General features: G+C 41.0%; 1 protein-coding gene across 11 annotated transcripts in view; it reads left to right on the top strand.

The window, feature by feature from the left end:
• The window catches only part of TENM2 (teneurin transmembrane protein 2), a 585,930-nt gene that overhangs the window by 449,428 nt on the left and 119,084 nt on the right, over positions 1-17,418 (top strand). For 8 of the 11 annotated variants that reach the window (XM_071570615.1, XM_071570614.1, XM_071570613.1 and 5 more), the window contains 2 exons: positions 6,343-6,456; positions 16,953-17,158. In XM_071570615.1, the coding sequence (XP_071426716.1) occupies positions 6,343-6,456; positions 16,953-17,158 (320 nt within the window). The remainder of the gene's footprint in view (positions 1-6,342; positions 6,457-16,952; positions 17,159-17,418) is intronic. The other 3 variants (XM_071570619.1, XM_071570617.1, XM_071570616.1) reach the window with 1 other exon arrangement.

Below are 17,418 nucleotides of genomic sequence, written 5' to 3'. Positions count from 1 at the left end.
GTTTTAGAAAAAGGTGTGGGAATGAGATGAATTTTTCTCTTGAATACCCTCAGGAGGACTCTGGAATCCTTGTCACAGTCATACTAGGTATTGAAGGAAGAACAGAAAGTTCTGGCAATAAGTCCTGAATTTCAGGAGAGATGTCATTATTTCTCTAGCAAGGAAAGGTGCTACTTGTTCACATTGTTTATTTTAAGACCACTTCTTTGTAGGTAACAGGACTCATATTCTTTGGTAATGATTTTTCAAGCCCTTTAATATCTGTTAAACTGAAGGATTGAAGGTTATAGATCCTGGAGATACCATCCCTTTTGGACAGTAACATAAGTGAAAGGGACATGTATAATTGTGAGTTCAGGTCTTTGGATGCAGTGGCTTTCTTTGAGGAACCTGCCTCAGCCCCTGCCAGGGAGTCACATCCCACTCCAGCTGCATCCTGACTGTGCCTGCATGGCTGCTGCTGCAATGTGGCTGCAGCCTGGCCAGCTAAACTGTGGAGCAGAGGATTGGGGCAGCCTCTGTAAATGATCGATGATTGACTGAAATTGCCAAGTCTGAATTTGGTGGGAAGGGCCTTTGTTGGTTGTCCCCAATGGGGGGTACCCTCTCCATAAGCAGCACTTGCAGATTTGTCCATCCAGCAAAGCCTCATTGTCCTCTGGTTCAGCTTCTGGTAATTGTGAGACACATTGGCAAAATATGGATCTCAGCTGGGATTTAGGTCAGTAAATTTTGATTGTGTGTGTGTGTGTGTTTGTGAACTGTCTTGTAACCCCTTCAGGTGTGAGAGGCTCCTCACCTCCCTTGTTACAGTGAGGAGCTCCCCAAGAATCTGCTCCTCAGCAGAGACCTGAAAGCACTGATTGGAATCCAGTGGAGTCTTTTCAGGCATTGTGCAAGTTTTTCCCACGCAGTTCCTCCACTGCTCTTTCCTGACTTTCAGACCCCTGCTATTCCTGTCTCGGGCATCTCTTGAGGAGAGGTTGTCAGCTGTGATGGATTGTGCATTCATTCTGGAATGGGGGCAAGTAATCACTGGGGAATAGGCCTAATGCACTCATTTCGCTCGTGACTTGGCTTGAACTCGAACCCATTTCTCCTGAGGAATAGTAGAAGAACTTTAAATTACTATGTTTCTAGTCTTTTAAGTAACTGTTATTTTTGAATAGTAATTGAGATCAGTAAGATCAATTTCTGGTATTCCTGGAGTTCTGCTGCATGATCAAGAAGCAGTAACTGGTAAAGGACCATGAGTCTCAGTTGAGCAACATCTAATCCAAAGTGTGCAATAATGTTTAACTATTTTTAAATCTTTGGGGGATACTTTTATTCTTTTCAAGTTATCTGGGTCACCCACAAGCATAAAGCACTAAACTTATTTTGCTTCATACAAATATTGTGATGCATGAAAACCATGTTCAAAGCATATGAAATAAAAACCAGATGAGCAGAGAGGTCTCTGTATATATATATATGCTATGAAATTAAATTATTCTAAGATTTATTAGGTGCCTTTTGTTTCGTCATGTCTGTGATTCATTAGGCCTGACTTGGAAATTACGTTGTTTAAGACTGAATGTTCTGGAATATCCAGAGTTACATCATTGTTCACCTCATGAGTGGATGGAAAGGAAACTTTGAATGTTTCTGCTCCTATAATACAATGGCCCACATACAGAAAAGTGCTTAAGTGTTTATTTGCTCCTGTTGTTCATGATATAATGGGAGTGATGTCTTTTCATATGGAAGGAGGTTGGCCTACTACAGACAAACATGATATGACTAATCCAGTCGTGACAAAGTGAAATCATAGTTTGATGGGTTCATTTTAGATGACAGTAATTCAGGGTTTAGTAAGCATGACAACGTGGAAAATTAAAATATTCCGAATTCTCTTTACTTTTATAATCTTTCCATCTTTTTGAGTTGCTTAGGGAATACCAAATTTTCTAACAAACAAGCAGTGCATATTTTCCAGCCCCTAATGGGGAAGATGCAGAATAGGAATTGAGGAAATGATGGATCATTAATCTGCATATTTCTCAATTTAAGAAGGAATACCATCGAGTAAAGGGCTAAGTGGAAAACCTCATTCTGCACTGCCTATTGGCAGACACTGAGTTGTACCACAGGGAGATCTGTGGCACACAAGGACACCAGAGATCTCTCCTTTTAAACTACAAGGTCAGGAGTGACAGGAGCACCGAGATAAGACAAAGAGCTTCCTGAGCTTGGAAACCATTGTGCATTAGGCTAAACTCTGAATGAAGTGGGTTTATGGCCAGAACAAGAGAAGAATAATGAAAGAGGAATGTGGGGACGCTACTGAGTCTTAGAGAACATTCAAGAAAATTTTGCATGTAAGTTTTATCTGTTTTCTGTGGATTTTTATACTTTTGGGACTCTCTTTAAATAATATGTGATTCACTCTAACAACCTCTATCTTATATAAGTCTTAGACTGATCCTTGACAACTCTGCCACCTGGAGTGATGAACCAATTCTCTGCTTTTGTTCTCAATGGGCAATGCAGGTTTGGCTTCCAGGTGCTTTTGCTCTCTATGGTGGGAGTGAGAAGTTATTATTTTTTAACAAAACCTCGAGGTTTTACTTCAAAATTTATTCTTTCTGAATTCTCATGTTTTAGAGACTATAAATACACAATTCACTATTCTGACTTACTAGATATTAGTGTTAAACGAACCAGATACTTTCTGACAAGCTCAGTATTTGAAAATCAGGTATCAGAGACAAGCCCTTAGAAAATGTGCTTAAATGTTGAGGGGATAAAAAGCAAACCCATAAAAATAATATCTACAAAATATACACAAGTGTTTTGTAAAATGTAATTTATGGATACGCCATACATGTAAGAGATGAAATGGCACTTCATGTTTCAAACCTTCACCCATGTATTTGACCATGCAGGTTGATCTATAAACCCCATCTGGACCTCTGAAAATGTGCTGGAGTAAGCAGGCTGGTTTGGAAAATATTGTGATGATCAGCTTTGGATCTACCTGAGTATCAGCCACATTTAGTTGTAGTTTCAAAATAGAAAAGAAAAAGAAAAAAAAAATAGGAAACAGCCCCAAATGCACTAACCCAAATTCCTCCTCTGACACACACGCACTCAACATCTGAATGGATCCCCATATTTCTAATTAAATGGGCTTCTACTTATTGCTTTGCTGGAGGCATTTTTGTTTGATTAACAGAACGAAAGGTTAATCATATAAATTTGCCATCTCCTGGTGTTGGGAGGCAGGACAGAATTGGTGTTTCCTTGTTCTCAGCTCGGCTGCCAGTCAGCTGTGCTGGATGCATTGCAAACATGCAGCTTTCCCTCAGCTCCCCCTGACACACTTTGCTCGACTTATTCTTGGTGGAAGGTGAACGTTCCTCATGTCTGTGACTTAGGCTGTCTTAGTGGAGGTTGGTTTGTAGATCACCCACTGGATGTGTGAGCTGTGCAGGAGATTCTCAGTCTCTGTGAGGGATCCAGAGATGCAAATCCCTGCCCCGTTAGGAGGGAGCGCTAATTGCTCCTACCTAACGTGCAGCTCTGATTAAAACACAGAGCAGTGAAGTTATTAATGAAACTATGGCGTGCTTGGAAGCAGATGGATCACAGGCTTTTTTAATACCATGTTAATAAGATCTTTTATAATTCCTTGTCTGAATTTACCTGGTAATTATGAGGTAGCAACTATAATTCTCTTGGACAGACTATTAGTTATGATTTCCTTATCTCCCTTTTGTAAGGACTAGCTCACACTAGAAGCAGCAGGTTTTCATCTCTGCAAGTGACCTACATTTATGGTTATGCTTGCAATAAAATAAAAAAAGAAAAATTGCAACTTTAAATAGTCGCACTGAGAGTATAAAACACAAACCCCTTATTCTCCTCTGTGACTTGTTTTCATTTGGGGGCTTTGAAATTCATTTAATCTTTCTGCATTCTTGGCTTTTGGGGCTGGTCCAGCTGAACCTGATGCCTGTGTTTGGTGTGGGAATTACTGACAGCACAAACATGCCCCAAGCTGCTCCTCTGCCCCTGTCCCCAGCCCTGTCACTGCCCCAGCACAGACGTCTCTGCTCCAAGGGCACAGTTTGTATAAGCTGCGACTTGGTGGGGTTTGAGCTTTGTGAGGGATTTTTCAATTTCATTTGCCACACCAAAAAGAAAATGATTTGTTTGAGTTTGGACTGGAAAAGCCTTTTAAAATCTTTGTTTTGGCAAGACAAGAAAAAATTGCAAATGAATAAAACATTTGTATATTTTCCAGCAATTCTTAAACATTCCCTAGAAGTAAATTTTGAGTAGTTTCTCAGCGAAACATCCCTTTAAGGTTCATGCTTGTTTGTTTTGTTGTTTTTTTTTAACATACCAGAGGTTTTAATGTAATATTTTTTTCATAATAGAAAAAAAATTGTGAATTCAGCATGGATGTAAAATCTGGCAAGTGCCCTCTTCACACAAAACATTTCCTGATTTTATTTACCATTCTTAGATGTCTATTAAGTCCATGGATATGTCCAGGGGAAGGTGCTGTTAGGAAAGCTGTCTTGCTCCCCAGCAGCCTTAGTCAAAAAGGTTCAAGTCTGCATGGAGTGTGTTCTGAGAGATTTTCAGGAGTTGGGACAGATGGATTCTGGGGACAGGGGTGCTTTATTCTGTTTTCTTGGGGTTTAGGAATAGGTATGTGAATGGGTCACATCTAAATGGATTTTCTGTATTGAGAGGTTACCTGAGTGATGGCTCAAGCACTGTAATGGCAGTTCCTCTGAGAAGGCTTTTGCTTTTCCTACCATTTACTTTCTGAACACATAATAGAGTGGCGGCTGCTGGGCCATTTGTGACCACAGCAGCTCTGCTACAGTTGCTTGGAATTGAGTGCAAAATATCTGCTAATCTGGTGTGGATCTGACAATTCTAAAGGTGCCTATAATTATATTTAAGCATATTCTGCCTCTAAACTGGATAGTGAATCCTCTCAAACGCCTCTTTACATAACTGGAAATGCTCTTTTCTGTGGTATGTTTACATACAACCTGTGTAAGCAGCAAGGGTGCTGATGGTGGGTGTAAGGAAAGGGAATAAAAACGGCTTGGTGGGCTTTTCTGTCCCTCACCACTGCTCTGTACTGTGAGAATGCTGTGGGATAATATGATGAAAGCAGAGAGATGTATGCAGGTAGCTTCTGTTTATACAAGGTGAAGATGCACATAAATCCATTGGCTGAGTGATTCAGAGCTGTCAAGTCTCATGCATTATGCACAGGACTTATTCAATTAGCCCTGCCACAGTGCCAGTAACTCAGGCACTTGCACGGGGGATGCCTTGGCCGTGCTCCCACCCCACAGCTCATGCTCCAGGTGCAGCTGCACAGCCTCTGACATGGGGCACAGTCCTGCCTGTGCCATGGGGATGGCTGGAGAGACCGTGAGCAGGTGCTGGGAGCAGGGAAACCTTCCCTGGATGGGACTGTGTGGGACTTGGGTTTGGGAGGTCACAGCATTGGCAAAGCCCTGGGTTTGTCAGAAAAGTTGAATCGACAAAATGACGACACAGGCTGTGTAATGGCTTCAAACTGAAAGAGAGTAAGTTTGGATTAGATGTTAGGAAGAAATTCCTCCCTGTGAGGGTGGGAGGTCCTGGCACAGAGCAGCTGTGGCTGCCCCATCTCTGGGAGTGTCCAAGGCCAGGTTGAACAGAGCTTGGAGCAACCTGGGATTTGGGAAGATGTCCCTGTCCATGGTAGGAAGGTTGGAACCAGATGAGTTTTAGCCCAAACCATTCTGTGATTATGTTATTCTCATCTGTTGATTTAAATAAGTTGTACTAAACACAAAGTAATTGCATTACAATGTGATTAGTATACATAGGGCTAAAGCTGATTTTATAATCAACGTGTAAATTACCACCTATAATTTAAACTCGGAGCTGGTACTTGCAGCAGTGCTTTGTTTTCCCAGGATGTTTCCCCTGCAGTGTGTGAGCCGGGAAAGTGGTGCATGATGCCGGAGTCTGAACAGAATGCTTGTTGTCATCGACTGGGTTGTAAAAAGCATTTTGCTTCAGTAATTTAAAAGATCTGATAACTGCACAAAAATAAGACAGATGTGTGTGAGTCATCGGGCTTCCGCTTGTTTGTTTGGGTTTGGATTTGTTTATTTATTTTTGCTGTTGTTGCGGTTTTGTTTTGGTGGGGGTTTTGGGGTTTATTTTTTTTTTGCACATTCCCATCCCTCTGAGCCGAGCGACTCGTCGGTGTCTCGCCCGGGGTGTGTGCCCGTCCGCAGCCGCTCTGACCGCTGTCTCCCGCCCTTGTGTCCGCAGCGATGCATCTCCTGGGGCTCAACTGGCAGCTGCAGCCGGCCGAGGGACCGACCTTCAACAACGGGCTGCGCCCGCCCGGCGACGACGGCCCCGCCACGGCCCCTGCCGGCAGAGGTGGGTCCTCACCGCGGGCTCCGCGGGAACCTGCCTGGGAAAGGCTGGGATTCCTCCCTGGGAAAAGCCGCAATCGGCATTTCGGGGCTTTTCCGCAGTGGGGGCAGAGGTTTGGCAGAGTTCTGCATCAGCGGGCAGAAGTTCTGGAAGCTCAGAATCACAGAATCCCAGACTATTCTGAGTTGGAAGGGACCCACAAGGATCATCGAGTCCAACTCTTAAGTCGATGGCCCACACAGGGGATTGAACCGATGACCTTGGCATTATTACAACCAAGTTTTAACCAGCTGAGCTGATCTCAGCATGAATGAGGATGTGCTCCCTCGGGGATGCTGCTGAAGAAGGGCTTGGTCCTGAAAGGGGACCTTTTTTTGCTGGCTTGATGTTTTTAGACATAGATAGAGATCTCAAAGGAAGAGGAAGCTGAGGGAGCTGGGCCTGTTCAGCCTCAAGAAGAGGTGACTGAGAGGGGACCTCATTAATGTACCTCATTAATGTCTGTAAATATCTAAAGGGAGGTGTCAGAGGATGGACCAGGCTCAGCTCAGTGGTGCTGAGCAATAGGATGAGAGGCAACAGGCAGAAACTGATGCCCAGGAAGTTCCACCTAACATGAAGAAGAATTTCTTTCCCGTGTGTGACCAGCACTGGAACAGGTTGCCCAAAGAGGGTGTGTAGTCTCTCTCATTGGAGATACTCCAGACCCTTCAGCAGGGAGATTGGACCCACAGTGGTCCCTCCCAACCTGGCGCATTCTGTGATTCTGAAAATCTTGTGTGCATTGTACTGCTTGAGGGAAGTCAAGAACGGGCTTGCAGCTGGGACCACATCCCTGTTTCTTCTTTCTCGGAGGAATTCTAACAGCAAACATCAAGGACAGCAGAATCTGACCCACAGTAAATAGCCTGTCCTTTGATATTAGTATGAGCAATGCAGGCAACAAATGGATTCTTTTAAAGAAAAATGGTGTTCCAGTAGAGGATGACAAAGACAGGGAATGAGAAGAAAGAGTAAGGGAAAACCTAGAATCAGAAATACTTTCTTAAACCAGGAAAGCATAAGTTAAAAATACAAAGAAATTACATGCCACAAAAATTATTTTAATCATCTAAATTGAATGCTTTTTACTGGTGAGGTTCAGGGATTTACTTGGTTACATCACAGTAAGACCTTCTCTGGTTATTACAAAAATGAGGATGAGTAGGCAGGGCAGAATGTTTCAATTAGTCAAAGCACCCCCCAGGCCTTGATGTTCTGTGATGGTGGGATGGTGTGACTGAAAAGGGAGAAGTACAAGCACTTGCTTTTGGTCAGCAGGAGAGTTCTGTTCAGAGCTGAACATCCTCTTGCTCTCAGGACCTGTGGCTTGTGTTAAACTCACTAATTGCCAAAGCAAGTGTTAGAAACAGATGCTGACACAGGATACTTGCATTCGATATATGGGAAAAAATCAGTTAAAACAGAGCTGTGTGAGGAGCTGAGTTGTCCTTTGATGAGCTGATCATTTCATGGATTTGCTTTTGTTTTCAATAAATAATGCTGCTTCACCTCAGCTCCTTCCTGTTTTCTGTGGAGGAACTAGCTTTGGCTTCCTCATCATGACATCCTACATCCCAGTGGGGGCAAAAACCTGAAGTTGCTTAGGCAGGTGTTCTTTGGTTTGGCTTTCATCTCTGACTGGGTGTAGGTCAAACTGGAGGAACAGCACATCCCTAAATGCAAGGCAGAACGTTGCTATTGCTGCTGAACTTCCTCCAGGTTGTGCCCAGGTGAGGGACCCGATGGTTCCAGGCAGGAACCTGAGGACTCAGGTCTGCAATTCTGGTCACTTAGCAGAGAACTGCAGTGTTTAACATGCTTCCCAATTCCCTCCCCTGCAGCTTTTTGTTGCCATTTCTGTGCAAACATAGGGCAGCAGGATTGTTGATTTGGAATGTGCTCATCTGCCTGGGGCACTTCAGTGCAAATTCTGGCAGTTTATCCCAGTCCCACTCTAATTAGCCCTGCACATGTGAAACGCTGGAGATGCCGATGATTTGGAAGTGGTAACCTCCTGTAGAGGAGACAAGGAGACAGAACTGCTGGTTATGTCTTAAATTGCTGCAGTTAACTTTCCTCAGAGCGTGTTGGAAAAGTTTGCTTGTTCTTCTGACATTCTGTAGAAGGTTGCTGAAATGTTGATAACCTGGGGGAATGGGGAAGAACAATATTTAGGCAAGTAATCTTCCACAGTGGAATAAAATGAATGACAGGTTTGGATGAACAGAAGAAATAACGAAAAGACAAATTCTTAGAGCAGGGGAGGGTGGAAAGTTTTTCTACCTCACCTTTCCTTTTATTATGTCCAAGCTAATATTGCTATCCCAGCAGTTTTTAGGAAAGCCTCTGACAGCTTTTAACACAACAACCATTTCAGGGCTCTGGCTGGGGAGAGTGACCTTTCTATAATTGACACAGCTCAGGATGAAGCCATTCTTTTCAGAACATGGGTCTCCCAAAGAAACCTTTAACCCCTAGTCTGAGAAGGGCCACTTAAACACAAGCTGTGCCTACTCAGCAAGCAAGGCATTTTAAAGCAGAGCAATTTGAAAGAAGAAAAAAAAAAAGCAAGAAAAAACAAACCAGGTATTCAATTTGATCTGCTTGTTCCTTATTAAGAGACTAAATTCTGGTGCAAAACAATAAACCTGCAGTTTAAGAGGAATGTAAATTACTTTATTACTGCATTTTCCTATCTAAATGAAAACAAAATTCACTATTAAGATAACACAGATTCAGGGTTTTTGTAATTACCCAATACATCTCACTAATACTGGCTGTGTCTGAAAGGAGGAGGCAAGTGCAATGGGTAGAAAAATCCTCAGTGCTGCTGTAAAACGGCAAGTGAAGTCCACCATGCTCTAGAAGCTGTGCTAAACTAAGGATTTAGGTTGAGAGGCAAAAGTAAATAAAAATTCCTTCCTTAATACAAATTATAACACAGTATCCCTTCATAGGCTGTAAAAAAACAAAATATTGACACTGCCATAGAATTGCTACAGGGATGAGATAGATTGTAATGACATGAAAAAAAGCCCATTTATCTCTTACAGTTTGTAAGGATAATGTTAGAATTTGGGAGTAATAAATCTAAATTGGGGGAAAAGTGGGGGGAAAAAGAGGCATTTTTGGGAGTAATTGCTTCCTCACAAAGAAGTGAATCAGATGACCTTATGGGGTTTTTCTGTGCCTGGATTCTGTTAATCTATACCAGAAATGTTTTCTACATTTAAAATTATGTGGTGTGTTAGACACACATGGCCATAAAATATGTGACTATGTTCTGTTTCATTTTAATTGACAAGATATACCATGAAAGTCAACTTTAATCATGTAGAGGACACCTAAGACAACCTACCCAAACTAACTCCAGCTGCAAATTCACATAAAGAATACTTTGATATGTAGTTTTTTGTTTAAGACATATTGTCTTTGGTGTGCTCACCAATTTAGCAGATTGTTTAGTAATTCAAAATTGACTTAGTATTTGATCCTGATTATTTGCTGTAGCAATGATTTATAAAACTGAAAAACACAGTAAGAGATTGTGGTCTCTGATCCTTGAAATCCCCATTTTAAAAGACACAAAAGATAATTGTGGGCAATTTTGGACCTAAAAGATCAATTTGGGTACAATAAATATACTAAATGGAAGAAGTAGATATTAATTTGTGTTCTAATACATAATTGAGGGTTTGTGTCTCATTGGACCAACCAGCTTGATTCAGGTTCATGCTTAGTTTGAGATATTTCACTGTCTACCACAATGGGTGTGAATTTCAAAAAGACAATTACAGTTAATTAAATATTCAAATATTGAAGTGTCATGGAAAACACTTGTTTCCTGATATCAAGTTTAGCATTGTAAATATAATGGCAATAATGAATGAAGGAAGTTAAATTTGCTGTTAAATTTGACGCCATCTCACTTGAGATGAGAGAGGAGAAAACCAGATTCCTGCTGTTCTAGCAGAAATTTTCCATGGATAAATGTGGAAAGCTGAGCTCAGCAGACATTGTGAAGCTGTACAGGTCGTCTTCAGCCCTCTCCAAATGATGCTGAGGGCTCTGCCAGATGCAGCTGCGAGTCACATCTTGGGTTGCACACAGAAATTAATATTTTCTAATAGTTAAGCTATTTTAGCAGCAATGCAGCGGACAGGCAACGCTACAGGGGTAACAAAAATGATGAAATGGGAGGATCTGCCACCCTTATGTCCTGATGATTTGAGGTTCAGATGCAAATAGAACAGTTCCTGATCGACTGCCAGAGGCACTGGTGGTACCCCCAGCTGTGCTCCTGCTGAAACCCACTCAGCAGTCAGAGTAAGAACTCGGCAACAGCTGCAGGGATCTCTTTGTCACGTTGTAAAAGATAAGCTCATACCTCATTAACAATGTAAACAGCATGAAGCTTTGGGTTTCTACTAGTTCCTTTCAGACTCTTGGAAACAGACAATCAAAATGTAATAAACAATCAATGTATTTTAAATGTCACTTCTGTTACCATCATTCAGTTTAATCAAGACATGCCATCATTTTCCAGGTGGATTAATCTTATTAAGTAGTTATGTGGCTAATGTAATGTAGATCTTAATTAACACGTTAGCAAGCAGAACTGTTAATGTGGACTCTGTGAAGGCTTGCAGATGTGGTCGTCTGAACATACATCAGGCTGTCTTAGCAAAAGCAAAGTCTTTGGCTGAGTTTAGCAGAGGAAAAGAGGAGGTTTAGGTTTGTGATCGTGTTAGTGGTGATAGTTGCTGTGGTCGAAGTTAAGTGATGAAGTGTGTTATGCACCATCAGAGATGATTGTCCTGCTCAGGTAGAAAATTATACTGGTATATATTTGTTCTTTATGAAATGCAGTGAACTAACAGATCTTGATTTTAGTTCAGTTATGATTTGCAAACAGTGAATCTTGTGAAGCCATGATCAAGTGACTGTGAAGATGTGCCTACGTTTTCAGGTGTACCCCAAGGTACTAGAACATGCTGCTTAATTCACCTGCAGGGCCACCTTGTTTTCTGGGGCTGAGCCAGAGCAGAGATCTTAAGCAGATGCTCCCTTTGAAGATTTGCTTTCCTTTTGCCACAGTAGAAGTTTGGGATGCTGTGACCCCACAACCCGAGATTTGGATTTTTGTATCAGAAGCTGTTTTACTGCAGCCCTGAAAGCTCATACAAAATCAGAAGCTTCATTCCTTACTTCACAAAACAGCTCATTGGTACCTCAGCATCTTCAGCATCACTGAGGGTCAAAGGTGTGTCCCAGAAGCTACTCCAGATGACTCCCATTTTTACTTTTTACTTCATTGTAGCTGTGAGAATTGGTTTTGCAGCAGCAGTCAATCTGTTGTACACATTTCAGAAAGAATCTCTTTTCACTTGAGTCTTAAGGCACTTAGATGGTAGTAGTAGATAATTTGAAGCATAAGTTCATGTAAGTCATTAGTATGGTAATAGTGCATAGCACTGATTTTTCCACAGAAGATGGTGTAGAAAAGGTATTTTCTACTATTTTTCCTTTTTTTCTTTTTTTTTTTTTTGTTTCCTGGAACATTAAGAAATGTGTGGTCATGTAAGTAGCAAATTTCCCTGAGGAAAGAATGAAACTGTCATGGAGAACCACAGTCATTCTCACATGTTCTCTTTTGGCAAAAAGTCGGTGGAGTGTATTTTTATATCAAATGGTTTCCTTTACCCAGCTGTGCCATAAATTTCTTCAGAATTCCAAAACCCCTGGCTATGTAACAAAAAAAACCCCAGAAATAAGTTAGATATAAAGATAAGGAAAGCGATGTCTGCAGAGGTGATTTATATGAAATACAGAATTACAGGAAAAGAAGTGAAAGAGAATTCCCTTTAACCAACACGGGTGATATTTATTCCTTGTATTTAATTTGAGATGGTCCACATGATCTTGGTAGTTTGTTGTGGATCCACTGGGATGGTTATTCTGCTAGATCTTTGCCAAGAGTGTTCTCAAGGTGCAGTTCCCAGTGACCCCTTGATGAAGGCACAGTCGCAGCGCTGGAGTCAGTCGCTGTTTCGCTGTGGTGTCTGTGGGGTGACACTGCTGGCAGCCAGATTCCGTTTTTATTTTTAATTTTAACTGCAGCACGGGGCACTGTAGTTATAAATACTCAAGTATGTCTGGTTTCAGTGTAAATACAGCTCTGCCTCCACAGCTGACACTGCTTGACATCGGTTAAATTAAAGGCTGACTGGGCATGTCCCATCCGCTGCCACCTTGAGTCTGACCTCCAGCTCACAGATGAGACCTGCTGACAGCTTAGCAGGGGGAGTTTGCATTGCTCTTGTCATGTGTTGCCTCTCTGAGACCTTCAAAGGCAAATATACTCGAATGCTAAAACAGTCTTTTCAAATGTATATGCCAAAATAGTAATTCAACTGGGTAAATAACACTGCAGTTTAAATGAGTGAGTGTTATTTAGTTGATGAATATATGTTTGACTGAGTGATTGAAATGGCTCCCCTGGGTAAGACAAAGAAGTATGCTTTTAAAACTCTTTTGTAGATGTTTCTAGAGAGGGAATGACAAGGGAAAAAATCAAGTATCCACGGGGTTGTGAGATAAACAGATGAAACTACAACAGTCACCCACAGCAGAGAGAATGATCTTGGGATTCATTTGTTCACAATACTATGAGTTGTTTGGGTTAGACTTTCTTTCCGGATTTGTCAGTTTGTCACATCTGTAACTTCACTTAAATGCAGTTGATGTTCTTTGAATGTGATCTGCAGTGGTCCATCAAAATGGAAAAGCTTCTAAAAATAGCTGGAGGGGAGTGACTCAGGTGGCAAGACACGTTCTCTGCATTAGGAGGTGAGGACTGAAGGCAGCTATAAAAAAAGCTGGAGTACACAGAGACAGGGTTTGTCAGTGAAGCTGTTAGGACAGAAAAAGGCATTGCAAATACAAAAGCCACAGTGATGGGTCTGCTTTTCTGGTTAAAGAAATAAACTTAAGCCTGTTAACTAAGAGAAAATTTTCTATGGCCATATACTCTTTGCATTTCCTTTATGTATTTCCAACCTGAGGAAGAAGGAACATGAAAGGGCCAATGCTGGGACACCTCCTGTAGTATTTTTATGTTACTGTTCTGCATTCCTTATCTTCAAGGTGAGAATTTGTAATAATTCTGTCATTGTGAATAATTCTGTTTTACAAGCAGTCACCTGAGAACAAGATCACGACCAGCTCAGGTGGACTGGCAGCATCAAAGCAAGGAGCAGAACCAACATGCTGCCACTAGTTTTGTGTCTCATCAACAGGAGTAACTCAGCTGGAATTTATGAATGTGATCCAACAATGCATAACCTTAGAGCCCTGATGTCTTTCTAGACTTAAAATAAGTTGTTAGTTAAACTTGCAAATATGAAACCTGATGCAACTTCAAGCATTTCTAAATTGTGTTATTTCAGCATTGTAATGTAGCACCCTAAAACAGGATGTCAGGTATTAAATTCTTAAAAGCAAAAGAAAAGGATCCCTTTTGGGATGCCAGAGGTGAGGCAGCAGCTGTTTCTCACAGATGTGGCACAGGCTGGATATAGAGCAGGTACAGAGAATGCTGTACTACAAAAATACAGACTTGAAAAGAGTCACCCATCTGTTCCATTCTTTGCTGTATGTTGAGCACACCCTGATCACTCGTGATAGTTGATCATCTAACCTGCTCTGAAAATCTTCTGCTGTGTTGAACCTCTGTCACAGTCCTCTTCCCAGGTAAATATTCCTGAGACACTGAAATGTTCTAGAAGTGGTTTGGAGAACTGGAAATACTAGAAAAGGTCATTTATGTTTTACTTAAAAAACCCACAAAAAATAGAGCATCTGTGGGAAGATGCTTCCAAAGGTGATAGCAAATCTGAACTGAATCATTTCAGTATTAGGAACCTGAATCTTGTCTCTAAGCTGACTGATAACTAAAAATTCAATTGTCTTATCAGTTTTCATCATTTTTTAAGACGATAACTTCAAAATTTTAATGAGAAATATAAAGGAACTATCTTTTTCTAAAAGCTTTTTTTACCTTTGCATGCTCAAGTAATTTGGATGTAACTCTGGTTCTCCTGAATCCTGGATTATCATAGTTTTATCTTAATTGATGTATTTGAGGATTCCTGAGTCCTGAAAAATACCCTTTCCCTGGCAGAAACATCATACAGAATTTTGGAAATCCAAAGAATATTAAGGCTAAATTTAACCAGAAATACTAAAACTTCAGTCTCCATTAGAATTACATTTATTTACAAATTGTAAATTGTAGGGAATATATACTCAACAGACCTGGAAGCAATATAATTTGCAAAAGTCATTGATGGTGCTGCTTTGGAGCTGCTTTAAGAGCCAATGAAACTTCAGTGCCAACAGGGACTGTGGTGGCCTTACCATTTGCATGCTGAGTGCATTTGTTGCACTGGATAATAATAATGATTACTGGAAATAGCTTTTCCTTTGACTGTTTGGATACACCAGTGCTGAAGGACAAGGTTTTTCAGTGTGTCAAGGAGCCCTTGTCAGATTAGACCCAGCTGATGTTCCTTAAGGTGTGCACAGTCTGATTCCAAAGAAATCATTTACAGCATGCTTTTTAAGAAGGTTGAAAAAAATTCATCATTTATTACCACAGAATTCAGAATTGTTGTACTCAGAGGAGATAAAGGAGCCCTCAGTTTTCTGGTGATGCCCCAGCACTGCCAGTGACTCCAGTATAGCTCCCAACAGGCCATTTTTCTGTGCTCTGTACCTGGTTTTCCTGTCCATGTGGGTAAGGACTCATTTGAATTCTGGTGAGCTGGTGCTCGACTGCATTGAGATTGGAACTTTGAGATATCCTCTGTTGCAGTAATCCATTAGAAATGAAATCCTGTAGTTGTTTGAAACAGTACATGTTTGAATCTGCTTTCTCTCTCTGCTCTTGGGAGTCTCTAAAGGCACATTCCTTGACGTTCTCAGCCATTTTTCCTTTCTTTGCAGCCTGTTGTTTCACCTTCTGCTTTCTCTTTCTTTGTTAGTGCTGTGATGCTCTTGTAGACCCATTAACATAGAAAATGATAAAACAGAACAAGTTGCCAAAACCTGTGCAGCAGTTGGTATTCAGAGCCTTCTTTTACCATTTCCAAACACTGCCAACATAATATCTGTTTCATTATGTACAAGTGTAAGTGCTGCTCACACAGATAATTTGGAATCTATAATTGAAACAGTGCTTTTGCAGCTCTCTCAATTAAAGATAGTCAAGACAGAAAAGCTGTTATGTACTTACCTGCTGGAATTATATGTTGTTCTCTGCCATCCTGTTACATCCATACAGTGCTGGAATATATTTCAAAAGTAACTTGCCAGTTATTGAAAATAGCATTGCACCAAGAAAAAAGCACCAAATAAACACTAAGGTTTTTGCAAACACCCTCAGGTTATATCAGAGGTATCACTACCATCCAGTGTGTCTTAATAGTGATATTAATGGTCATTTAATTTCTATGATTGTTAAAAATTATTTTCTGTGCTTTTCTGGTCATTATAGTGTCTGCTGTAAGAATTTATAAATGGATTTCTCCCCATGTTGTTTGGGAATACACAACAGAAAATCAAACACTGTTGCAAACCATAGCTTGAAAGCACTTCCAACTCCGTGTTTAAAATATGTGTAGCCTCAGAACCTGTTCAGAAGGGATTTGCACCATGTGTTAAAGGTTGACTGTTTCATGGGCTGGAAGCCAGAGCACTCCACCAGAAAGGTCTTGTATCTTGTTTCAATAATGCAGGATGAAGAACCAACAAGTGATGGATTTTAACTAACCACAGGGCTCATAGACAGGCCCTGCTTCAGGCAGAGGGAAAGGCACTGCACTGAGTTGTGCCAACTTGCTTTCAAGGAGAAGATGCATGTACAGAAATTGTCCTCTAAACCATTCTTGATGCATTTAATTCCTTCTGTCAACTCTTTGTCTATGACCTGCAGTTTATTGCACTACTTTGGTGAATAAAACAGTGGTAACAAAAATTGGTGATCTGTTCATTTAGATTGAAGTTACCCCTTCAGTTCCCCTTTCTGGTAAATTTTTTACACTCCAGTTGTGTAAAAGATGCAACTGAAAAGAGCACAGGGGCATTCACATGTTCTTGATTGACTCTCTACTGTTACTATATTTGATCGGTAAGAAGCAATAGCAGAATTAAAGGGTTTGAGGGATTAGGAGATTGAAGATGTTCAAAAAAAAAAAAGGTTAACAGAGTTCTTACTTCAAATATAAGGGCCAAATTCTTCCATAGTGATTGAAGCCGCAGGCAGATTGCATCCCAATAAGAAAGCTACAGTTTGATTTAAGAGGTGTCATCACCACAGATGTTCATCTTGAATGAGTAAAACCTCCTGTATTAAAAGCAGTTATCTCATTTGATTGATATTTGCTTCTGTTTTACAGGGCCGTGGGTCACGAGGAATAGCAGCATAGACAGTGGAGAAACAGAAGTTGGACACAGGGTCACCCAGGAGGTGCCCCCTGGGGTATTTTGGAGGTCTCAGATCCATATCAGCCAGCCACAGTTCCTGAAGTTCAACATATCCTTAGGGAAGGATGCTCTTTTTGGTGTTTATATAAGAAGAGGACTCCCACCATCACATGCCCAGGTACTTTATTGACTTACTCATTGGCTTTAAATGTCAAAATGCAGAAAGTTCAGAGCATCTGTGTTGAAGTTTATGCAGCTCAAGTTTAGGCATTCCTGTGAATTACTTCATGTGTGATATTTGACTGACCACACTGATATTACCATTTCTGGGTTGTTACATACCTCAACTGTACATGGATAAAAGAAGTAATCACTGATGTTCTTGCAACTGAAGCAAATCTCTGATAAATTGTGGCACCACTTGGGATAAACCCATCC

This window comes from Pithys albifrons, chromosome 15, assembly GCF_047495875.1.
Source record: "Pithys albifrons albifrons isolate INPA30051 chromosome 15, PitAlb_v1, whole genome shotgun sequence".
In the NCBI taxonomy this organism is placed as follows: Eukaryota; Metazoa; Chordata; class Aves; order Passeriformes; family Thamnophilidae; genus Pithys; species Pithys albifrons.
Note: the sequence above shows the minus strand (reverse complement) of the source record. Positions and strands in the feature narration are given on the sequence as shown.